The following is a 24578-nucleotide window of genomic DNA, read 5'->3' as shown; positions in this document are numbered from 1 at the left end:
GGTTAAACTTGAAACAGGAGCTGCTAGCCCTATAGTTCTCAACTGACATATGTCTGTTTTCTTCAATACAGATTGCATATACCAAGTTGGACCAGACAAAGACCAATCTGTTGGCCCAGTGTAAGACCCTTATGAGGAGGGCCAGTGAGATCTGTAACATGACCCCTGGAGAAACGATGGTCCCAGAGGAACTACATGTAGTAAGCAAAAACACACTCCTGCTTTAATCACACCCAGTGTCTTTGAGTCTTTAATTATGTGTCATGTTCTTTCAGGCCTTCAGTCAGCTGCCTGGTACTCTGGATGAGATTGATGTCATGTTGAATGAAGAGAAGGCCAGAGCAGAGTGTTTCACTGGCCTCAGTGATGCTGTAAGACAAACATAACACAGGCGCATGATTAATACTCAACCCATTCACCCTTCACTGTGATCTGCCTTTTAAATGTTACTGACCAGTCCTAACTTGACAACTATTGCAGTCAGTCATATTTTCAGACTAAGTATTTTGTTTACGTATTGTAAAGATCATTGAAATATTTTACTACGGAACTCCACGTGTGTATCTACATGTATAACATAAGTAGGGATGCCTATGTCAGTCCCACGGTACATTTTAAGTTGAACGCTTGTTTCATGTGCCACTTTTAGGTGGTGGAGGAGTACAACCGACGTGAGCAGGAGATTAAGAACATGGAGAAAGAGCTGGACGACAAGACCAATGCTCTCAACACTTACAGACAAAACATTGCTGAGGTGAGTCCAGTAGGTCTGGGTAAAAAGATTGATTTTTAAATCCCAAGATCAGTCTTTAACTCTGTGCAAAGCTCTTTCAATCAAAAAAAAATATCATGAAAATAGATGAATTTTAAGTCGAGTTTTAAAAACCGAAAAAGAATGGGCAGTTCAAATATGTGGTAATGTGGTCAAATGTACACATTTATACTGGCAGCTGCCTTCTGGACTAATTGAAGACAGCAAAGAGAAGAATTGGAGATTCCAATATAAAGCGAGTTACAATTATCCAGACGCGATGAAACAAAGGCATAAATCACGGTTCGAAATCGAAATTGCTCATGGACAGGAAGTACTTGATTTGTGTCAGTAGATGAAGATGATAACACAATTTAACTACAGCGCATATTTGTTTATCAAATTAATGTTTTCTTAATACACCTAGTTAAAGGTCCCCTGTATAATGAACAGCATTAGCTGGAAGAGAATTTCTTTCATATGTAAGCAAATGGAAAAAATTTCATCGATATCAAATCGAGAAATCTGTATCATATCATATTTTTCAGTCATATTTCTTGTCCTTTGACAAAATGTCCTTTAAATTGACTTCATATTTGATCATGTCATATTTATTCATATTTAGTAAATTTTACTTTGAGAAAAATTATATATTTTAGTTGACGATAATTTGCAAAATAACTAAAACATGTAAGCTGTAACAGACCAAACTTTAAGATTAAACGTTGTGAGAAAACTATCCTGAAAACCTGAGCTCCTGAAATAATAGCATATCATAAATATACTGAAATATTAGCTATATTTTAGAAGTTACTCTATTGTGAATTCCTCACGTTTAGTGAGTTTAGGATATTGTGTTCAAAATTTAAGCCATGCATTCTGACTAGCACGTAACTTCATCTGTTCATTCGCTTCATTATTACCCAGACTACTTATTTTCACGTCTGCAGAAAGAGCATAAAATATCTCTTATTACCATTTTAGCTTGGGTGACTTCTCTCTGGCTCCTGTCCGCAGCAGAGTCTACCCGGATCAACGCCGCTTGAGTGTAGATTATAGAACGTGTCATTGCTTTCAGCCAATGATTAACATACTACAAATATCTGGTGCTATGTTGTGATTGGTTGTGGGCGGTGTAAAGCACACCCTCAATGTTTGCATCACTCAGCTGCCCCCAAATTGCTTTTAACCAATGCACAAATGGCAAAACATTTAATATTTGATCTAATGTTTGATTGGGTAGGCAAGACTCACTTTTGGGTGGCCTAATCCCACCCCTGCCTATGCCTACATCCAGCTCTGTCTGTGTGTGTTTGTTAGGCAAAAGAGCGCTGGCTTAATCCTCTAAAGCAGCTGGTGGATGAGATAAACGAGAGGTTCAGTGATTTCTTTCGCTCTATGCAGTGTGCAGGAGAGGTGGATCTGCATTCAGAGAATGAGGTATTGACATCTCTCTCATCTCATCTCATCTCACTCTTTCCTCTGCAACAATATGACCATCAAAGGCTGTGGCGCTCACGCATGGTTGTATAATTGTGTAGTTGTAAAATTGTATAAATATTTTGCTGATTTATGTGTAATTTCCAAAGTTTTCCAGGTTACAGACCTGAAATTATTGAAAGATTGTATCCACTTTTTTTGTGAGTTCGAATTCAGATTCTAGGAAACATACCAAGCGTGTGAGTGGTGCACGTGTGTTGCAGGAGGAATATGATAAGTACGGCATCCGCATCAGAGTGAAGTTCCGCAGCAGTACACAGTTGCATGAGCTCACCCCTCACCATCAGAGCGGAGGAGAGCGCAGTGTGTCCACCATGCTGTACCTCATGGCCTTACAGAAGCTCAACCGCTGCCCATTCAGAGTGGTCGACGAGATCAACCAGGTAATGCACTCCACATTCACTTCACAAATCAAATGCCTCTACATGAGTCCTTGCCATAAATAATGTATAATACAAATAAAGTTGCCACAATTAACTAATTAACAAAAGTGTTATAGCATTTTTAGGTGTACTTTTGCTGTGGTAACCAATCACAGACATGCCCATTCGCATGATTTCTCTGTTTGAATAACACTTTTGTTTTTTCATGTGGCTAAGAGGGCTAATGTGAAGTTAACTGTTTAGGCATTGGCAATAAAGTAATTGAGGAAACACAGTTTTCATCTGTGCATCTCAACATGGCATGCAGATGCCCCACACAAAATAAGTATTATAATGTCAGTTTTATGAACCCAAAATGAATCGCAATTTTAAAATCGGAGGAAACAATCGACAGTTTTGATTTGTCATAATTGTGCAGCGCTAATTATGTTGGCTTGACAAAGGTTATTCTATAGACCTGGTTAAAGTTTATTTAACCATGGCCAAAATTTCTGACTGTACCTCTCCTAGAGCTTTCAAGCTACATCCACCAAACCTGGCACAGACCTTCAGACTGTTCGGAATCAAATTACTATGATTTTTCTAACTGATTGAAATGATAGTTTGTGCACAGCAAATGAAACTCAAATGTAAACAAACCCACAGAAGCCTTAAATGTTCTTTATTTCTTAAAGGAATATTGTAATACTAAAGAGCTTTTGCAAAGATTTTGTTGGAGGAAAGTCCTCTTCCAGTGTGCATGAGAGGTGTAAACGTAATAAAATCCATGCTTATTCAAAACGTATTCATGTTGACGTGGTCTAAATGAGTTACAGTCTTAGAGCAGTTACTGTTTCATATGAGAACATGAATCATAGATTCCTTGTTGTTCCTTGGTGTACAGGGCATGGACCCTGTCAATGAGAGACGAGTATTTGACATTGTTGTGAGGACGGCTTGCGGTCTGAACACGTCTCAGTATTTCTTCATCACACCTAAGGTAGGTTTGACTAAATTACATTGTGCTGAGTCTGTTGGCAGTGTAATTCTATAATTGTGTATGTGTTTGTAGCTTCTACAGAATCTGCAGTATGCTGAGGAAATGACCATTCTCTGTGTACACAATGGACCCCACATGCTGCCTCCAAACAAATGGAGTGACCAAGCCTTCCTCAGACGTGCCAAACGCCGAAATGTTAATTGAAGACTACGTTCATTGGTTGGTGGTTGTTATTAAACTTCATGTTATGTTCAGTATAGCTGAGTATAGAAGTTCTTTGTTGGCTTTTCTATCTTTGTGCTGTTCTACACAAGTACCTTAATATTAATGTTATGCACAGACGTGGTGATGTTATTAATGTTCTACATTTGCAAAAAATAATAATCTGAATTCTGATGTTAAAGGGACCGTTCAAGAGGACAATTCTGTGATAATTTACTCTTACCTTCATGTTTTTCCAACTCCTGCGTTACTGTGTTTCTTATACAGAGCACAAAAGGAGATATTTGTATTTAGATCCTTCTGTCTTTTCAATACAATGGCAGTAGATTGTTGCTTTGGATGAAAATAAAATGTGTTATTTTGTGTTAATAAATGCAGCTTAAGTTTTCTCATACTTGTACTATGTGCAGTGCAGAATGTACCTCCTGAAAATGTATAAATGCTCATTTTAGCCACAGAAAATGGGGAAAAACATTAGTGAAGTTTTGCCCATTGTACAAAGGTGCATGGGTTTGTTCCTGGCAGGCAGCAGATGCCCTAACCCTACCCCCCACCATAATCAAAGCCTTTGAGGCTGAGTAGCCTTCCAGGAACAACTCAGGACACCTTTCTCCTATCAAGTGAACTTTCATGAAAGGAAAAAAAAACAGATACTGTATTAATTGTTATTTTTTTAATGTGCTAAACAAAAATATTAATTGCAGAATTTAACATTAAATTCCCCAGCCCTATTGAAAAATGTTATTCATTTACATTTATTGATGTCAATTTTGGCTTTTTCAAAATTAACAAAATTATTAAATAACATTTTTGCAATGTATCTAGTTAGAAGGTCCTGTATAATTTAACAGCATTAGCTGGAAAATATGTAATCAAAAGGAACATTTATAGCTGAAATATACCCAAATTAATATATATATGGAATCAGAATTAAATAATACCCAGTTTATGAAGGTAAATCTATCGCCCAATTGAGAACTGAAGTTTGTTACCGCAACAGTAATACAAGAATGCACGTTGGCAGAAACTTGCATGAAGTATGTTTCTGGCCTTCACCTCTTCAAATGAAACATGAATTCTTGGTGCACATAAGATTATAGTAAGGTGTGACATGTAGTCATTCTGTTAATTGCACTGAGCAACAGAACATTCTCACATTAAAGTGTGTTGGCAATGCAATTTAAGGTTTATACAGTAGTTGGCCTCGATGGATGCTGTGCAGTGATGCACATACAGGCTGCTTCCATTGTAAGTGCCTCACCATTACTTCAACCTCTACTTTTCTTAAAGGGGTCATGACATGAGAAACCAAATTTGCCTTGATCTTTTGGTATATAAGAGATCTTTGTATCATTAAAACGTCCTGCAAGTTTAATATTTTAAGATGTCCTCCCCATTCTAAACGAATCATTTATTTAATCAAGCTCAAAATACAGCTTGTTCTGGATTCATGGTTAGAAGTGACGTGTCGGTTAGAAGTGACGTAACAGCGTTTGCATATGACCGCCTCCAGCACAAGATAACTACGCTTTAAGCGCAAGACAACTACGCTCATTTCAGTATCGCCGTGCGCCTCACAAGTGTTCAGTCGATGGACAGCGAGCTCTGACAGAGACTACTTGTGCACAGGAAAATTACGATGCCACACAGATGTGCTGTTCCTGGCTGTGGTCAAACAAAACCTCTGAATAAGCTGCCGAAAGATCCAGATGTCAGGGAAAAATGGATGCAGTTTATTTTTTGTGGACGTCCCAGTCACGGCAGTGTTAACTTAAGCGTTTGTTCTGTACATTTTAAGGATGACAGTTTTGAGAACAAATCTCAATATGATGCTGGCTTTGCCAGAAAACTGTTGCTCAAAGATAAGTCCGTGCCGACTATTCTGGGAACAACGACGACGCAAACTGTAAGTAATCTATTTTAAACTTTAAACTACTTTTTAAAGCGCAATTTCATTCATTATGAATAATCACAGTGTTTTTACTTAGTTTACTTGCATATTGTTCTGGCTGGAGGCGTCAATAATTGATACATAGGCACTGACGTTAGCCAATCATAACAGTGGGCGTTAACACTGAAGTCTTAAATGGAAAACGCCCCAAAACAGACTGTTTGAATCAGAGGATGAGAAACAGGGTGGGAAAAGGTCATAAATCACTAGATTTTAAAAGTTTTTCTTAAAAAAAAATATATTAATACTATAATTGCACCTAAGGGAACATAATAATACAATAAAAAAACCCATGTCATGACCCCTTTAAAAAAAAAAAAAAAAGAAATCTGTGTAATTACCTTTTGTTACTTGTATTGAACATGGAATATTCCTTTAATTTTGCACATTAATATCACAGTAGAAAGGCACAGGACACATTTTGATATCTCTGTACATAATTTTATTTACACGGTACAATTTCAAAGTAATGTTGGGTAACAAGATTATATGCGCAATACATATAATAAATATAGTTTGTACAAACTTGCTAAACTAAAATCAAAACAGAACAGATGGTTAGTGTAAACTTACAAAGCTCTAAACAAACAGAGCTGTGCAGCCAGACCCAAAATATGAAACTGACTGAGCCTCGGATTAAAAAGATGCAATTCACTGAGTGGTCTACTCGATACACATATACTGACACATAATACTCGAGCACTCTCATAGGCCCGATTCAATAACAAAACAATACCATTTATGCTGACCTGCATTTAAAAATTGCATGTGACACAATCCACAATACCCACTGAAAAGATCAAATCGCACAAAAAATACCAAAGTGAATTAGAGCAAAAAGGAAAGGAAATAGACTTCTAATTTATTGTCAATTTAAAATATAATACTAACCATGCAACACACCCATTTAAAAATCCAACTCTTTGAACAGAACAAAAGGCCCTGGAACCGCAGGTTCATAAATTAGTGCCCCCTTACAATTTAACGCTAGAATGTGTAAATATCGCAAAATTCACTTAAACGTTTATGTGGGAAGAGAATAAATTAACATGTTATTTGCAATTTCTGATTCAATCCTTACTCGACAAGGACAGTGTAAGCAGTTGCGCAAACTGATCGGTAATCATTCTGGTCTGGCTGCGTTAACCCATCCGAACATTATTACTTATTTTCACAGAGTCCGTTCATATATTAAAAAATTCTTAACACAGCTTGGCGGAAGTAAAACCCAGCATCAATCTAATAGACTGATAAATGATGAAGGCTGATGCACGAGCAGAAAACATCGGCGATTAATGTCGTAAAAGGTTGACTCTCTTAAGGGGAGCAGTTAACCTGGAGGAAACTGAAGTGTCCATTTGCTACATGAGCCAGCCATGCACTGTTGCTCGTGTCACACCATCAGATCGGTAACAGTCTTCGGAGTCCCACGTCATAAGAGACGAGCCAAGTGACGCAATCACAACGTTAACGTACGACAATCACAACAGACAGCCTTTAACCCAACAATCGCATTCGGTCAAGTTAAAGCAATTCATTTCACTCAGAAAACAGACACGTTGGGCAAATGTCTCTGGCTTTTATACAATCTCTTTTGTTTGTTTGACATCCCTATTTTAAATTGAAGCTCATATACGATCAGAAATCAAAAAGAAAGGTGGAAACAAAGTGATCACTCATGCATTGGCTTAGAAACAGGAATCTTTCCCCATATGGTAATTTAAAAAAACTAGTCTTTTGAATCACAGGTCAAGTGTGAGTCCTTTTATCTGATCTCTCACAAAAATCAAGGCGTGGACTTGCGAGAGATTTATATTCTCTGAATCTTATCGGCGACCACGACGGGGTTCTCTTTGCGGATCTTGGCAGCAGCCTCCGCCTTGTAGTCGTAGGGGCAGTTGTGCTTGTCCGAGTAGCGATGAAGTCCACAAAATAGATTCCCACAGCGGCAGTCGAACCCTGACAAACAAGACAACATCAGATTTAGAGCAACGTTGCGGTGACGCATGACCTACGGAACATCATGTGATGGTGTGTTCTCAAGAAGAGACTTGATTTTGCTCACCTGTAAGACCGACCTTCTTGCGGCACATAAAGCATCTGTTTTTCTTAGGTTTGGGGGCTTCTGGCGTCTTGTCTTCATCGCTACCATCTGCGCTAGAAGGTGCAGCGGATGCTGTTGGCTGAGTGACAACTGCAAGACAAATCCACAAGATTTAGACCTAAATGTAACAAATAGCCCAGAGAAAATGTCATCGATTCTATACAACAATGTCCGATTTACACAAGAATCATTTTGAACCGTTGTTCTTCCATTTCAAAGTACTAATTTTCAAAGCGCTTCTAAAACACTCGAAAGGAAGAGCTTGTTTGAGAGTAAAACAGTGATGTGACCCATTGGAATCATATACAATATGAGTGGGCGATATGAGCAAATCTTATCACAGAGTAATTTTAAATCACGATATTGTAAAATCTCTCAAAAATCAATAAAAATGAGTTTAGATATTAAATAACCATATTGTCATGTCTGTTTTTGGATTACCCTGTAAGAGAATTAAATACTTTATAAATAAAAACTACATCATTTTTGAACTTGACTAACAGTCAAAGAAATAATAAATAAAAAAAAACTTTGTTTTAAATCAACATGACAAATATTGGGAAGCCCGCTGGACACTTGCGTGTTCCAGAGATAGAGTGTGCGATATTTACATATGGCGATATACACGATATTACAAAATCTCTATTGATTAACACTTCATATACTGTATATCGCCCAGCCCTAATACACATCAACAGTGATCAGATGTTTATAAGTACAGTAACAAAATTATTTGTACATTTGTTTACTTGATGACTGTCTACTTTGACTTCCACTGGAGGACTCTACAATTAAACCGGTCAGTTCTACAGTACAACAGCGGCCTCTACAGGTGTAATAAACAAGATCAAGTTATCAACATTTTTTAAATGAGATTCTCAAGTGTGTTTCAGGCTTAAGGCCAGAGCATGCTTCGATGGTCCTCATTGCTAATCGCTTCACAATCTGTGCGGCCCTCGTCATTGCAAATGTCGCCGCATGCGCCGGCCATTGACTGTACTAAAAGAGCATCACAAAGCAGCTGTAGTGGGCATGCGTCAAACGCATTCATATTCACTTGTGGGCAGAGTAAACTCAGAAAGGCAACGCAGTTGGCTGGGCACAGTCCGATCCCAAACACAGTGAAAAACAAAGTATATGTGGAAATTTATGTATAAAAGTCTTGGGTTGTGCACCAAATCTTAATTTTTTTTCCTGATTATTATTGGGATTTTTGGTTGAACGATAAAATGCATCTGGGATTTTAATCATTTTGGACTATTTTTAGTCTCCGTGTCTGCATGAATATAATGTATCATCATTATATAAATCCATTTTTAAAACTATCGGCCAATTAATCGATTGTCAGCCTTTTTCACCACCTTAGTTATCGGTAGGTAGACCTCTAGTCTTGGACTTGATACTAGTTCTACAGGGCAACATGACACTTCCTCATTTCTGAACCAGAAAAACTAACCTGCTTCAGGAAGTTCTACTTTTGGAGAGGTCACCTCCTCTTCACAGGAAATGCTCATCTCCGTCATCTGTTGTGTAACCGGAAGGGCAGTAGCGGCTTTGCTGTTAGGTGACTCAGCAGCACTTGCAGAGGAAGTATTGTTTAGTGTGGCTTCAATGATCTGAATGGCTGAGGCTTCAGAGGTAGCACTACTAGTTACACTGCTGGAACCTGCTGGGGGAGAGAAAATCCTCTTCACATTAATGAGCCACAATACACAGATCAATTGAGCTTATACATGCATCCGATCATCCGCGAATACGTTCAAAAGACTGAAACCTCACAAGAGGAGTTTATGCTAACCGTACCCATTGTGCTAATAGGACTGACTCCCCCATTGTTTTGTCTTGTTAAGTGCTCTTTGTAGCAGATTGAGCACATGCCATTGGTCCTTGGGTTGCCATAGAAACCACAGCCAGTGGCACAGAGCATGGGCACGGGGCTCTGATTGGTCTCCTGGGCCATCTCTCTAAAAGTGGGCGATTCCTAAAGAGGAAACAGATGGGTAAGTAAAAGGTTCATAAAATGGCATCTGAATTAAAGTTGCACTACTCAAACTTTTAACAAGTGCAAAGACATGTACAACCCTTGTTACCCAACACATGTTATTAAAGCTTTATATTTAGGATTAAGGAATTGAACAAACCCATAACAAGCACATGTAAGAGCAATGGTAAAGCTAGCTTTAGGAAACAGTTAGGCTAATTGACAAATAAGGTTGTCTGAAGTGATAAAAAGGAATCTTTCAAAAATCTAGTTTTTGTCCATTTGAGTCCGTGTTGGATTAGCATCACATCATTGACCTAAATACCACTACCGATCAGCCACATACCACAAAAAAAAAAGAATTGGTTATTTGCCTGAAGTGTAAATCCAAAGTCTGCTGTTGGCTTAAGATTTAAACACCAAGAACGGCCTGTTACTGCACACAGTGTTTGAGATTATGGCAAACTAAAGCCTCGGACGTTTGAACACTGTTTTCTTGGCATCAGTTTGGCATGAGTCTTGTCTTAGCACCAAATCACCTGATTCACACACCTGAGTCCTCCAAACTCACGCCACAGACCTCGTGTAGCTGTTTTACAACTTATGCTTGAATCAAGTAGGTCAAAAACTATGACTTTCTGGAACAGTCAGTTAATTTTAGTTTGCTTTCTCTTTCAAGTCTTCAGAAGTGGTAAACGAAATGTACATTTCTCAACAACAAATCATATGGTGTGAATATGTAACACTAGGTAGGATGGATTTCAAAAGTACGGGTACTTCTAGTATCAGCAGTACCAACTCAATTTGTTACCCACAACAAAGACAATGTAGAGCGCACTACAAAAATGATGGTAATCTATGGGTGCGTAGAAATACATTCATTTCTGATCATCATATTATTGAGTTCACCTGTTGATAAGCTGTAAACAAAATTCATTATGGTCTTTTATACTTTCAATCACTTTTTTTCTTTTTCTGAATTTGTTCATTGGAATAAAGAATACAGCTGTTAAATTCCTGAAAAGCTAAGCAGTGTTTGTCTAATTTGTGCATTTGTTCTATTGTTTGTAATTTTTTTAATAGGACTTAATTAAATTAAACCGGAGTAACTCCACCCAGGTCTCATAAGCAACGAAATTGGCCCGGTTGCTAGGGAGGGTAGAGTCACATGGGGTAACCGCATCGTGGTCGCTATAATGTGATTCGCTCTCAGTGGGGTGCATGGTGGGTTGTGCGTGGATTCTGTGGAGAATAGCGTGAAGCCTCCACACGCGTTACGTCTACAAGCCATGTGATAAGATGCGCAGATTGACCTCTCAGACGCGGAAGCAACTAAGATTCATCCTTCGCCAACCAGATTGAGACGAGTCACTACGCCACCATGATCCTCCCTTACAGCACATTGGGAACTGGGCATTCCAAATTGGTGAAGGAAAAAAAAAAAGAAATGTTTATGAAACAGATATAGATAGTATTCCGATGACATCATGACAGTGCCGTCACTATATTGTGAGGGGACAGAGATCAAAACTTGTTGTCTGGCAGTGCAGTGAGAGAAAATAGTACTAAATACTGTATTCAAGTTAGTGTATTATTTAAATTTAGGAACAAACTAGAAGATGACCGGTATATTGGATTTAGGATAGTTGATTTTCCAAACAATCTGTTATCGAAAAAACTATGCTGATAGTTGCCGATTTGATTTGATTTTTTATATACATTATTATTAGTCCTCTGTGGCCGGTGTAACTGCAGCCACGAGAGGTGAAATTAAAAACTATCACCGACTCAGTGTTTAAAGTTTGATTTGGACCCCTTCCATGCATTTTATTTTCTGGTTATTTTTGGGATTTTGGTTAAACAAAGTGATCTGAGATTTTATTCATTTGGACTCTTGATACCTCTGTGTCATAGAAAGGAAAGATTAAGATTTTTTGTTTTTAAACATTTAATAAAACCGATTTTAAAAACTATCAGCCAATTAATCGATTATCTGCCTTTTCCATCACCGTAGTCATCGATCTGAAACATCTGTCGACCTCTAGTGTAAACGCACGTTTATATCACATAAAGCCTATGCCTTTATTTAAACAGTACATAAAGCTTTAAACACATCTTTAAGAAGAAACATCGCGGAATTATTTAATACTTGCCGTTTGTTGTTGGTAACATACCTTTGTGGTGGCAATAATGCGGTGGTCTTGATTGTTCTTTCCCATCTGTAAACGATTAACGTCCAGCACCCATCCACAAATGAAATAATACATTACTTCAGAGACTTGAATGTCTTTCCTAACTAGTGTAAGCACCAACAGTGGGCATGAAGTATTGAGGACATCACAGTATGTAGGTAATATCAAAACCAAAAGTATTTTTCTTAGTTGGAAGGATCCAATTAACAACTTATCTTCTCATAACAACTTGTGAAATATTATCCAACGCTTCCATGAACAATATAATATTTTTCTAAGTGAGTGTTTTCAATTTCTTTATTCCATTGCTACATGAGACGCGTTTTGCTTAATGACGTTCAAGGCCTGTTTGATGATGTAATCAAATACTATATATATATTCGAATTCCATTGTCTTCACTCAATTTATATGTAACCTTTTTTTTTTTCTTTTTAAGAAAATGTTGCTCTGAAATCAAAATTAGCTTTGAGAGTTTTGCAATTTAACTTTTATATTGACAACTGAAGCTGAGGTATCTTTACAACCTGACCAGACAGATAAAGTAGCAATGTGTTGCTTTGATCAGTAAACTGATAAGCACCACCTACAGACCACTCACTTACAAGTCATCACATGGTGTATTTATGCGATTAGATCAGGACTAGCAATGCCGGACATTAATCATGGCAGAGTTGTGACATCTAGGATGTGTAGATGAGTACATCACTGGTACATTCTGTTCGACCACTGATCGATTACACCAACAAACACGATCCACATCCAACTGAAATCCGTCAAGTGGAGTGAGATATCTGCGAGGGGCCCGCATATTCAGGGGACCTCTTGTCTCCACGTAAACAAGACTGCAGCTTCTCACCTGCGCCTTTTCTTGAAAGGCGCGTCAGAGGTTTTCCCCGGAAAAACCCCACCACGCATGACCTACGTCACGAGTGTGCGCGCTTTCTGCTCCACACACACACACGCTCACGTGGACAATGTGGATTCGTTTCCGCCGTCACAAGGGTGCAATGTGACATGCTGATCTGAACAGCAGTGTGTCCTGACTAAAAATACCCCCGATCTTCCTGACCTGCCACAATTACGTCATGGGTTTCTAGTGGGAGCGTGATGGCGTAGCGCCCCCTCTTCCTGTTTATGGGCTCTGAAATGGGTGTATATATTTTGTTAAAGCCAAAAATGGCAATGTGTTCTCTCTCTCAGTCCATTCATCTTAGTGCGTGTTTGTATTGTCCATGCCCATTTATATATGTCTGGAGAAACGTACATATCGTTTGGACTTCATGCTAAACAACAGAGAAATATTAAAGCAGCAGTGACCCACATGGTGAAAGAAAAACATAAATCCGAAAACAGATGGCCAAACTAGCTATAACTGCTAGCATGCTCCATATGTCGCGTTATACCAAGAAACTATGTATTTTACAACTCGTACACTCGATGCAAAAGGCTAACAGCTGCCTGTATAATGTAATTACATTCACTGTTTATGTGAGTTTTATAGATAAAGCGGTGTTTGAGGCCTCATCGCGAAATCCACTGAGTCATGCTAACACTAGCATCATGGCTAACAATCACACTCAAAAGCAACCTCTATTGCGCTACATCTCGGCGGTGTCTTCAGCTTTAGGGGTCGTGGTAGCGAATGTGTGTAGATGGATGGTAATATCGTTGTTTATCTGGTTTATATTTGGGTCAGAGTAAATGCTTTGTGCTCTCCTTTGTTTCAAACACCCTTCTCGTTTGAGCCAAAGCACAAACCCAGGTGATAAAAACAACTATTCACCAGCACTAAACCAATTCCAAGCAAATACTTGGAAAATACAACATCAACTGCAGACAACCGGAGATAATTATTTTCAATATGAACGGTGTTTAATCCATTCAGCTCAATGATAAATGCTATATCAAGATCTTAGACAATAAACTGCCCATAATAAAATGGAAAACATTTAACAGAAGCTAACATACTTGATTTCATAAAACAGACCAATCATTTCACCTAAATGAACACTCAAAGACAAATCCATGGGCTAACTGAGGACAAATGTTCATGTTTTCATCGCTATCACCCTGAAGGCAAAGAGAATCGAACAGCAAGTATCAATCATGAGTGTGTAAACACCAACCTGGTGTTTTTAAACACATTTCAGTTTTTAATTAGAAAGAAACAACGGGCTAACCTGCTAGCATCGGCTATCAACCATATTTGGTTACTTACACCACAAGTTCATCCGTTTAATTCAACAATTGACCATTTATTTAGCCTATTCGGACTCTTAAATCTAGAAATAGGGTTAATATATGCTATACCTAGATAATCAGAAAACAATCGCTCTTTTGATCGCTATTATGTTGGCACGATCGTCCAAAGTGGGGGAAAAAACAGCAACATTTAAGTATTTTACTTGCCTTATGTGTGTAAAAAGAGAAGCTCCCAGAATAAACTACAGATTAAACCCTCGGCTGCGCTGTTAGTCCGATGAGATGTGTGTTTCGGTGTGTGTATGTGTGTGTTTTTTCCTTTCCGGCTGCTGTTTGTTGGTTTTCTTATAAAGAGGCGTGTTGTTACGGTGATGACACGTCCGCTGGGCGGGGCTAACCGCAACAGTCATTGCAAGGCCATTGTACAAAACAACCTTCTGCTCTGAGTAATAATAGATCTAGTGCAAAATAGGACCGAAAACGCAATCTTTTTAAACATTCAATACTCAAAATAAAAATAATACAAACATGAGTTGTTACCTATGGGGAGTTATTGAGTAAATTGTTCATGTTTATCCTGAATTAGTGATTGTTTCTCGATGAATCGTGTCAGAAAAGCGCGCTATTTTTCTAGTTACTTACAAAATGTACTTGGAAAGAGCACCGATTTATTTTAAAGTAAATGTACTCCTACAGGAGAAATAATTCACTTAAGTCTTTCTTGAATCATAATATTTCTCAGTACTTCTACTTAAGTAGTTTTCCAATAATTACATTACAAGTTATATGTACATTACAAGAAAATTATATTATACATAGTAAATAGCTTCCATTTTTAGAACAAAAAATGTTTTGTCCTTGAAAGAAAGATGCATTAAATTGATAAAAATACATTCAAAATCAATTGCAATTATTAAGTTTTTGAAATCATTGTTTCAAGTGGTATTTTCCTTTAAGTGGTATTTACCTATTCCTTACAAAAACATTCTAAAGTACCAAGTAAAGGTTTTATTAGAACAATTGAAAATGATTGCGATACCATGCCATGAAAATCACAATACAGTGGGGTTTTTCCCCATTTGCTGAGCGGTGTTCGGTACGTTACTCTAAAAAAAGTAATTCATTACTAACTACTAATTACATCTCCTACAGTGTAATTAGATTACTGTACTAATTACTCTCTCTGAAAAGTGATTGCATTACTTATTACTTTCTAAAACCCTTATCAACCTCGATCAGATGAAACATACAAGGATAGACATGAAACTGTTCTTTTAATTCTGTCAAATAAATCTAATAAAATATTTATGAATTGACCAAAGAATTTAAGGGACCGCTTTAAATTAGAAAACATATATTTTAACATTAGATTTAAAATTCACTATTGTTTTATATAGAATTGTTCTATAGTCTATACAGTATTTCACACATTTACTAAAAAATTAAGAGTAATACCTTTACTTTTAAAGTAATTTAAATACAGTAATTAATTACTTCCTAATGCATTACATCCAACACCGTTGCTGAGGCATAGAGTTCTTACAAGTTGCTTTTCACTTGCAAGTCAAATTTTGGTTTTAAAAATAGGCAAAAAGAAACATTTTCCTGAAATTCTATTTTCTCCTTTTATTAAGGCTATAACATGCATTACTGTTTTGAAAAAATAATCTCTAACCAGGATAGAGAGGGAAGTGTACGTCCAGATGCACAAGAAAAAGACAAGTAAATCACAGTCTCTAGTTTGAGAAACAGACTCCTCACTGGTCTAAACTAGCAGCTTCTAAATGCCAAAGACCTGCATTGCTGCAAGAAGATTCTTGGACAAACATCGTCTGTGCGTGCGATGGTGCGAGGAATCGGATGGCAGGGATAAAAAGTATGTTCAGTGAAAAGTCAAAAGAAGATTGCAATGTATGTAATTGTAACTATATCAGATATTATTAATAAAACACGTGAACTCGTTGCATGGGCATTTTTTGCCCCCATATTTTCAATTTGGCATTTTTACTGCGAGTCCCTGTTAAATTCTGACTCTTGGCACTGTATCTTTCTAAGGTATTTAAATCGTTCATTTTAGACATACACCAAACAGCAACAACTTTAAAAACCACCTGCTTAATATAGCGTAGGTCTCCCTCGTGCCGCCAAAACAGCTCCAACCCGCATCTCAGAATAGCATTCAGAGATCATATTCTTCTCACCATAATTGTACAGAGTATCCGAGTTACCATAGACTTTGTCAGTTTGAACCAGTCTGGTCATTCTCTGTTGACCTCTCTCATCAACACATTTTTTCGACCCACAGAACTGCTGCTTACTGGATGTTTTTTGTTTTCGGGCACCATTCGGAGTAAATTCTAGACACTGTTGTGTGTGAAAATCAGCAGTTACAGAAATACTCAAACCAGCCTGTCTGGCACCAACAATCATCCATGCGATTATCTAATCAGCCAATCGTGTGGCAGCAGTGCAGAGCATAAAATCATGCAGATACAGGTCAGGAGCTTGTTAATGTTCACAACCATCAGAATGGGGGAAAAAATGTGATCTCAGTGATTTGAACCGTGGCATACAGTATAACTTATGCTAATTGGAGTGTTACGGTCTTGCTTTTATTTATGCTGTTGGTTGTCGTCACTTTCAGTTATTTGTCATGTAATTCATAGCTCGTCTTTTTACTCAATGATGTTTGATGATTGTCACCATCATTGTGATTTGCGTGTAAAGTGTTGAGACCCATGCGTGTTTCCTTGACAAGCTTAAGTATGAATATAAGAGAGATCAGACGTTGGTCTCTGATCATCAACTGGCCATTTACAATCAAAATGAATTAATTTACCTCTGACAATGGGATGGGCCATAAATACTACTACGGTTTTCAAAAATATTCAATGTTAAAATTTTGTAATATTTACAACAGATAGAAGTTGTAAACAGGGCAACAATGACAAGAGTGATTTTCAAAATAACCGTGTCTGTTTTGAAACCATTTACATGCTGTATTTCAGCCCCTGGATATATATAGAGGAATCTGATACCAGACAGGCTTTTACTCTTTACATGAAAGAACATCTGCTTTCTGGTCTTCTCATTGAATTCAAATAAAGACACTTATCTGTAACCCACCAATATACTCTGTATGGAAGTAAAGGCTTGATGATATTTTCATATCAGGCACTTCCCCTTGAATCTAATCCAAGCATTGTAATTGCTTTATCAGTAAACATAGCAGTCGTCTATGAGTTAAAACTGGTAACAGCAATGATTAAAGAAGCTAAATCAAATTAAAATCTATTTGTTATTTACTTTTGAGTGATCTAATCACTTCTTTGCTACAAATGGACTTAAATGTTCTAGGGGTTTGTGACAAATAGCTCTCATTTGTTAAAAATGTAATTCATGGATGCAAGGTAAATGGCAAAATCACACCTGATGATGTATTTTCATAATTGCTGATGGTCTTATAAGGTACTTCACTTATTTTAATGTGACCAATTTGAATATATGCACCCAAAATGAAAACGTCTTGAAGGAAGAGCAAACACCGTTTTGAAAGAGCATTAGTCGATTTATTCTTTCCACTGGACACCATGGAAAGCCAAATTATTTACAAAATCTGGAATGTTGAATAAATGCATACCAATCATCTTAATAGTTTTCCAGAGAAACCTTTGACAGACTCTACTGCTTCTGTGATGCAAATTATTGCTGCTTTTTAAAACATAACCACTAATGCCATGAATAAATCAAACTTTTTAAAAAGTATTTACATTTCGATTAGTTACCTCTAAAAGTCAAAGTAAAGAGTACTAAATAAATTAAAAAAAATGTTGGACAGCAAATAAAAACAATGTTTTTTTATGTTGATAAAAGTAAAATTAGGTTTTAGTCACTGTTTGTTATTACTTTAAAATATCTAATAGACAAAATCAAAAGTGAGAGTCAAGGGGATTTACGCTAGACTGATTCATAAGAGATGGAAGTAACAGTGCCCACAATGAACATTGTGGGCACTGTGGGAAATTGACTTTTTATGAAATGTAAAATCCGCAACTCAAACGAAATGTTGTCTGACAGCTTAAAACATTCTTTGGGGGCAGTGCGTCAATGCAAATGTATCTTGTGCAAAAAACAACGGGGAATCATTCAAATAAATGTAAAAACAACTGAAGTCTTGAGTTCTAAAAAAGGTGACAAGTGCTCTTTTCACAATAATATACAGTAAATTGTGCGTCACATTATCAGTTTGTTAATTTGAATCATTTAACGTTCTTCTCTACCGAAGAATACAGCGACGAACATAGTAGGGACTTCATGCAAATAATTTGCGCAGTACAACAATTAACAGTTGTTCATTCTCCTTGTGTGAACTCGACGTGGCAGAAAAACAAACCAAAAAACCAAACAAACAAGAAAAACACTTTCATGTCCTTTAAACTTGACTACTTCATCAAATACAAACATTACGTATTTAATGTTTTCCAAAGCTTTGTAGCTTTCGTGAATCTCTTTGCTTTTGAGTAAGTTGATGTATTTGTATCCATATACATTGGTGAAAATAATCCTCGTTGGGTTTTTGCAAACAGCAATGCAATCGCTAATGGAAAGGGAGACATTCATTCGCACAGCACACTATTCCGACTTAAAAAAAAATTTTGTTTACAAAAAAAATCTGGAATGCCACTTCCTTTGTGTTCATTTTTAAAAGATTTACAATATAAAATGCTTTATCAATCGAGAAATACGAAATGTGTTTTCTTTATTTGTATAAAAACGCAATGTTCATCCTACGAGTGGAATAAAACGACTCTATATTGCTCTTCCGACCACTGTGTCATACGTCAGCCCAATAAGGCCACTGAATGTGCGGCGTGGATCTGTGAGTATTGCTCTGGGTCGAACCCATTCAGACAGTTCAGGGTCATATGGCACTTGTCTTGACATGCCGTTTTCTCAGCCCTCGTCAAAGCCACCTAGAAAGAAACGTTCATGACTGCGATGCGGGTCGAACGTTGAAATATTTTCTTAAGAGAATAAAATGATACGTCTACAATCTTCTTCACAGAATAGAAAACTGTTTTCACAAAGTCCAAACAGAAATAATAATACGAAAATAAAAAATAAAAAAAACTTTTGAGTGTGAGTGCTAGGAGTGATTTGGATTCATTCTGGTGGACTTTCGAATCGTGCCAAGCCAGAATGCTATGAGGAAATAATTCCAGGCAGAGTTCATGTTAACACCAGCAGTTCCCAGCCATAATGTCCCAACATGCTTTGGTTAAGCTAGCTCGGACCACATTCTGATCCCATATGTGTTGAAGTTTCTTCTCTTTCGGAATCCTCAATGAAGTTCTTCACGTTCCCATCCATGTTTCACGTACAGGGAGCATCTCAGCGTATCCTTACAGGTGGGCTAAAGTCTGTGTCTTCCACTTTGGTTCAGTGGAAGTTTGTGAAAACAGAGGAAAAGTCTCTTGTTTCACTGGAAGAATATTCCAGAAGGTATGGAGAGGAGATTCCAGATCAAGTTGGTTGCATTAACCAGTGGATGTCACTTGAGTTTATGGAGATATTTCTTCACAACGTTAATCAACCCAGTGAGAAAATGGACCACCAGGCCAACAAATACAGATTTCACATCAAATTCAGCTTCGCACACCTCAGTTCAACATTCATTTCCACAGTAAGCACGTAGCATTGTCTTCTAGCTCAAAATCTCACACAGGTCATTAAAAAGTGGTTTTAAAAATGTCTTTAAAATAAAAAAACAAAACAAACAAAAACAAAGACGAGACATTATGGAGAGCCCTGCCCTCAAAGGTCAGCAGCTACAGCTAATGTCCCACTAGAACTCTATGCAGGCGATTTCATAAAAAAAGGCAATTAAAAAACTATCACAAAAAAGCACAGGATTTCATTACAGTTGGACTACACCAACAGGTGATTACACAGTGCAGGCGTATATCATTAAGAAGCATGCCGTTCGTCTCCCACTTGACGCAGTGGTTTTGCCCCTTTTCACAAACGATTACGCACTGTCCCGTTTAAATCAGTTCAAAATGGACTATGTAAAGCACTGGCTCCTCTGTGTACACAAATAAGACAGTGAACATTCAGTCTGAGCAGGTCTCTATGCTGCCATCTCTCGGATGATGATCAGGTCGACGGTGCTGGGGAAGGTCTTCAGAAGGGACACTGCATTTCCGTGATCGATGTTGACAAAGCTGTATCCGTTTGCCTGCAGAGTGGAAGTTTACAAAGTTAGTTAAATACTAAGGTATGTAGAAGGACAAATTGAGGAGATGATGCATTGTATGGGTATTACCTGGATGATTTTGTCTCCAGGTTGCAGGAGTTTTGAAGCTGGTCCCTCTGTCTGAACCCTCGTCACAAATATCCCCTGAAGAAATAGTGCAACAAAATTAGCTTTTGTTGAGTATTTTTACGGTTGATTTATAAAGAGTATACATTATTAGTTTTTGCTGTGGTATCAGAATTGGTATCGTCTAGTGAAAGTTTAGTATTTCCGGGTGGAGGACACGTCTCTGTTGCCTCCGCTTCTGAGACCATCAATCCGCACATCTTATCACGTGGCTCATTGTGCATGACATCGCTGAGGAGAAAGGAGAACCACTGCATGTGGAGGAGAAAGAGAACCACTAAATGGCAACCATGAGGAGGTTACCCCATGTGACTCTACCCTCCCTAGCAACCGGGCCAATTTGGTTGCTTAAGAGACCTGGCTGGAGTCACTCAGCACACCCTGGATTCGAATTCGTGACTCCAGGTGTGGTAGTCAGCGTCTTTACTTGCTGAGCTACCCAAGCCCCCGATTTTTGCTTTTTCTTTTTTTTTTTTTTTTTTTTTAAAAGAGGACGAGGAACGAGTCAAAATAAATTTTTGTGGCAATCAACATTATGCCACAAATGCTGTCAATTGAGCTTAACTTGTATTGAACCCGGAATATTCCTTTAACAAATAAAACTGAATTGAACTAAAACAGCATGATAGAATGTAGACTAGTAAAGATCTGGAAACGGGTCACAATATATAATCGCATTACTTTAATAATTCTCTTGCTTGGCTTGCCAAAAGTATTTCAACCTTTGTTTTAAAGGGATTCACCCAAAAATAAAAATGTCATCATTTATACAACCTCATTTTCAGTGTTGGGAAAGCTAATTTGAAACTAGTTTAAGTTTTAGTCATAGTTTAGTCTTTTGATGAAAATATTCTTAAATTGAGTCAATCTTTCATCTTGCATGTTAATTAATTTGAGTCTGTTTATGTTGACTAAAATGGCATATAATTTTAGCCAATGAAAATAACATGTTTTATTTGGTGATCATGTGCAAAATGACAAAAATGTGGTTCAAACTGTAACCGACCAATCTTTAATCAAATATTCAAACATTTAGAAAAAACTTTAATTACATTTTTTTTAACTTAAACATGTATCAAACATATAAAAGATCTACTACATTCACAATACTGTACAACTGCCCATGCTGTGAAAACCTGAGTATGTGAACACGGAAGTTTTAGCTACTATTTAAAGGAGCACTCAGTATTTTGTCCCCATTAAAAAGTTTTACTCCTAAAGAAACTGTCATTTTGAAACATATGAATAAAATCACGAGGACTTACATGAGATGAGGACTCCAGTCATATCAGTAATCTTATAAAAGCTGTTTTATGCTACATGGGACATTACAGCACCCTCATGGGGGCTGCCATTTTAGAATCACATCACCAGATGAATAGTACTCACTTAAATCGCAGTAACTGTCTTGTTATTGGACACTTTCACTCTTGGAATTAAAGTAATCATGGCTGATAGTGAATAGTGAATTTCTACAATGACATCTAACTATGAAAACTATTGATTTGAACTATTGACACAACTAGGTGTCACTAAGTCAAGATCACAAGAGCTTTAGAGACAGCTAATAATTATTTAGCTACTTTAGGATATTACATTGCATGTAGCACTTTATTTTTATGGAAACAGCTTATTCACAACACAAGTTATACATTGCAAGTTACGCAATTTATGACTAGCGTGTAATTTAGTTAATGTTCACCTGTTCATTCACTTCATTGTCTGTGTAGATGTAAGTTGTAATATTACATATATGTTGTGATATCATGATTAATCTCATGTTTAAATGGGATGCATTTGAGTGATGTAATTTATCTGTTTTAAAGTGGTTCATTTTGCCGGTGTTCAGCGCGTTTAACTCAATCAGCTCATACTAGATTAATAGCGATGAACCATATCTAATATCATCTTGTTTATATCTTGTAGCGTACATATCGTTCAGTATTATAGTTCTCATCATATTTTCACCAATAAAATTGTTTAACTGTCATCATGATGCGTCTTTTTCATCTCATTCGTTATCGTTGACAAATCAAAAAAGCCTGTGTCAATGAATGTTTTCATCAGTGATTTCATTGACGAGATTACCACTGAGACAACTAACTTTTAGTATTTAAACTACAGTCAACGCTTAGTTTAATACACTACTAACATTGTTAGTGGCATTGAACATCTACATTGAAGCTATTCAAAGAAGAAAATATTTTCGATATATAAGAACTGGATATTATTTAATCTGCAGATAGTTATATATTAATAACTATTATTTGTTTAAGTGATTGAAATATAGTGATAAACAGCAGCAATTAACAAAATATTTTGCTTCAAAAAATGAAGGCAAAGTCCCTTTGAGGCTGCACAGATCTTAAGTGAATCATTAATGTGAACTATTTAATTTACAAATGATGTAAACCGTATATGCACCATCCGAAAGAATCAACTCCCTAAAATGAATTGGAGTTCCCAATGCTAAATATAGGGAAACGTTTCCTTTAACCGGTTTGTTTATATGAATAGTCCTGAAAGAACCGATTCACTACATACTGAATGAGAGCGAGAGAAGACTATTCAGGTGATTGTGTTTGATTACGCCAATGGTTCAAGTGCTGTGTTCATAATATGACAAATTTAGAGATTTGCTTCACGGCTACTCGTTGCAAAATGAAAACAACCAAACTACCGTCAAGCTACTGAAACATTCAGTTAAATTATTAGCATCACTACTTTTAGTTAACTATAAAACATAGTTTTTTGTCCTTTTTGGAGCTTGGCAGATGAACACTATAAACCTCTCCTTGATGTATAAATACTGACCAAATATACATTTTTGGGTGAATTATACAGTTAAAGAAGAAGATTTGTTTCCTTTGGAATGATGACAAGACCAGAAATGTATATTAAGAAAGTACAGTGTCAATTTTGATTTCATGTTGCCTATGTATTAAAAACAATACGTACATTGTCTTCTGGGCGGAAGGGATTTCTTCGGCCACCAACTCCCCCTGATATACTGAAACCCAGCTCAGGATTCTTCTCAATCTTCACATGGAGCTGAAAATACATGACAGAGACCTCCGTCACACTACACTCAACACTTCACACATTCACGTTTCCTAACCGTGCTTTCGTTTTGCTCAGTACCTCCTGCTGGAGTGTCTCGTGAGGGACACGTGGAGGCCCCGGGGGCTGCTGGGACACTTTGAGCATCAAGTAGTCGATGAGCTGCTCTCTTGAGGGGTGACGTGCCATCGGTGGCTGACCGCAGCTCATGGGAGATCTCACTGGAGGACACATTTGGCCGTTTATCGAAGGCACCTGAGGGAGGACAACCAAAACCATAATTGAATTATTTTTTTAAGACAATGCTTTATAACCCCAGTGTGAACTAATAACTAGTTTACAGCCATATGAACCAATTAAACACCATGTCTTCAATATAAAATAATCCTCTGAGACTAGTACAGGTCTGTGGAGGCAGGCATTTTTCTCTTCACATTAACACATTCTCATTTTATTCACATTAAAGGGCTTTTTCTATAAAAGTAAATGAAAGGTCTTTTATCCGTTTGTCTAAATGCCACTACATGTCCATCACTGTAACATGTGATGCATATTTCAGGCAGCAGGGGGCATAAAGTTCCTAGTTAACATTTCAATGTCTAGACTGGACTGTTTGGTACTGCATTAGGTCATTGCAGAAGCATTGTGTATTTGGAATAATCCCCTTCACTAAATACAAAAAGTAAAACTAAATTGCGTCAACATTTTGTGTTTTTACGGAAATGTTCACACAAGATCTCGATCAACACTTGGCGAGTGCCATATGCGAGTACAAATTGCCGTTATCTATCTATCTATCTATCTATCTATCTATCTATCTATCTATCTATCTATCTATCTATCTCTCTCTCTCTGTCTGTCTGTCTGTGT

At 37.3% G+C, this 24578-nt stretch overlaps 3 protein-coding genes across 6 annotated transcripts in view; 1 reads left to right on the top strand and 2 right to left on the bottom strand.

Moving 5' to 3' along the window:
- Positions 1 to 4540, top strand: part of smc5 (structural maintenance of chromosomes 5) — a 28732-nt gene extending 24192 nt beyond the window's left edge. Inside the window, exons 18-24 of the mRNA XM_052116013.1 lie at positions 72 to 200; positions 276 to 371; positions 650 to 754; positions 2072 to 2191; positions 2455 to 2634; positions 3518 to 3613; positions 3686 to 4540. Of these exons, the coding sequence (XP_051971973.1) occupies positions 72 to 200; positions 276 to 371; positions 650 to 754; positions 2072 to 2191; positions 2455 to 2634; positions 3518 to 3613; positions 3686 to 3817 (858 nt within the window). The 3' untranslated portion in view covers positions 3818 to 4540. The remainder of the gene's footprint in view (positions 1 to 71; positions 201 to 275; positions 372 to 649; positions 755 to 2071; positions 2192 to 2454; positions 2635 to 3517; positions 3614 to 3685) is intronic.
- Positions 4541 to 6211: 1671 nt separating this feature from the next.
- zfand5b (zinc finger, AN1-type domain 5b) lies at positions 6212 to 14609 on the bottom strand. Of its 3 annotated transcripts, none has more exons than XM_052116367.1 (6): positions 14474 to 14593; positions 12046 to 12090; positions 9694 to 9871; positions 9347 to 9559; positions 7852 to 7980; positions 6212 to 7745 (listed from the first exon to the last, which is right to left on the bottom strand). In XM_052116367.1, the coding sequence occupies exons 2-6, from the start codon at positions 12088 to 12090 to the stop codon at positions 7597 to 7599; spliced, it is 714 nt and encodes a 237-aa protein (XP_051972327.1). In that variant the 5' UTR covers positions 14474 to 14593; the 3' UTR covers positions 6212 to 7596. The 3 variants fall into 3 exon arrangements, with proteins under 3 accessions (XP_051972327.1, XP_051972328.1, XP_051972329.1); XM_052116368.1 differs by having other exon boundaries at positions 9347 to 9556; XM_052116369.1 differs by lacking the exon at positions 12046 to 12090 and having other exon boundaries at positions 14474 to 14609.
- A 4438-nt stretch (positions 14610 to 19047) lies between these two features.
- The window catches only part of erbin (erbb2 interacting protein), a 103834-nt gene continuing 98303 nt past the window's right edge, over positions 19048 to 24578 (bottom strand). For both annotated transcript variants that reach the window (XM_052116045.1, XM_052116046.1), the window contains 4 exons: positions 23790 to 23963; positions 23607 to 23699; positions 20592 to 20666; positions 19048 to 20504 (listed from right to left, as the gene is read on the bottom strand). In XM_052116045.1, the coding sequence (XP_051972005.1) occupies positions 20397 to 20504; positions 20592 to 20666; positions 23607 to 23699; positions 23790 to 23963 (450 nt within the window). In that variant the 3' untranslated portion in view covers positions 19048 to 20396. The remainder of the gene's footprint in view (positions 20505 to 20591; positions 20667 to 23606; positions 23700 to 23789; positions 23964 to 24578) is intronic.

Source organism: Xyrauchen texanus, chromosome 43 (assembly GCF_025860055.1).
Source record: "Xyrauchen texanus isolate HMW12.3.18 chromosome 43, RBS_HiC_50CHRs, whole genome shotgun sequence".
NCBI classification, from domain to species: domain Eukaryota; kingdom Metazoa; phylum Chordata; class Actinopteri; order Cypriniformes; family Catostomidae; genus Xyrauchen; species Xyrauchen texanus.
The sequence above is the reverse complement of the archived record's forward strand: the minus strand, read 5'-3'. Positions and strand labels throughout refer to the sequence as shown.

What these genes read in the sequence shown, in the direction of transcription:
- zfand5b (XM_052116367.1), bottom strand. Translation starts at nt 12,090, where the DNA reads ATGGGAAAGAACAATCAAGACCACCGCATTATTGCCACCACAAAG. An exon ending in GCATTATTGCCACCACAAAG is followed by an intron (nt 9,872 to 12,045) that starts GTATGTTACCAA and finishes TTTCCTCTTTAG; the next exon opens with GAATCGCCCACTTTTAGAGA. An exon ending in CAAGAAGGTCGGTCTTACAG is followed by an intron (nt 7,746 to 7,851) that starts GTGAGCAAAATC and finishes CTTGTTTGTCAG; the next exon opens with GGTTCGACTGCCGCTGTGGG.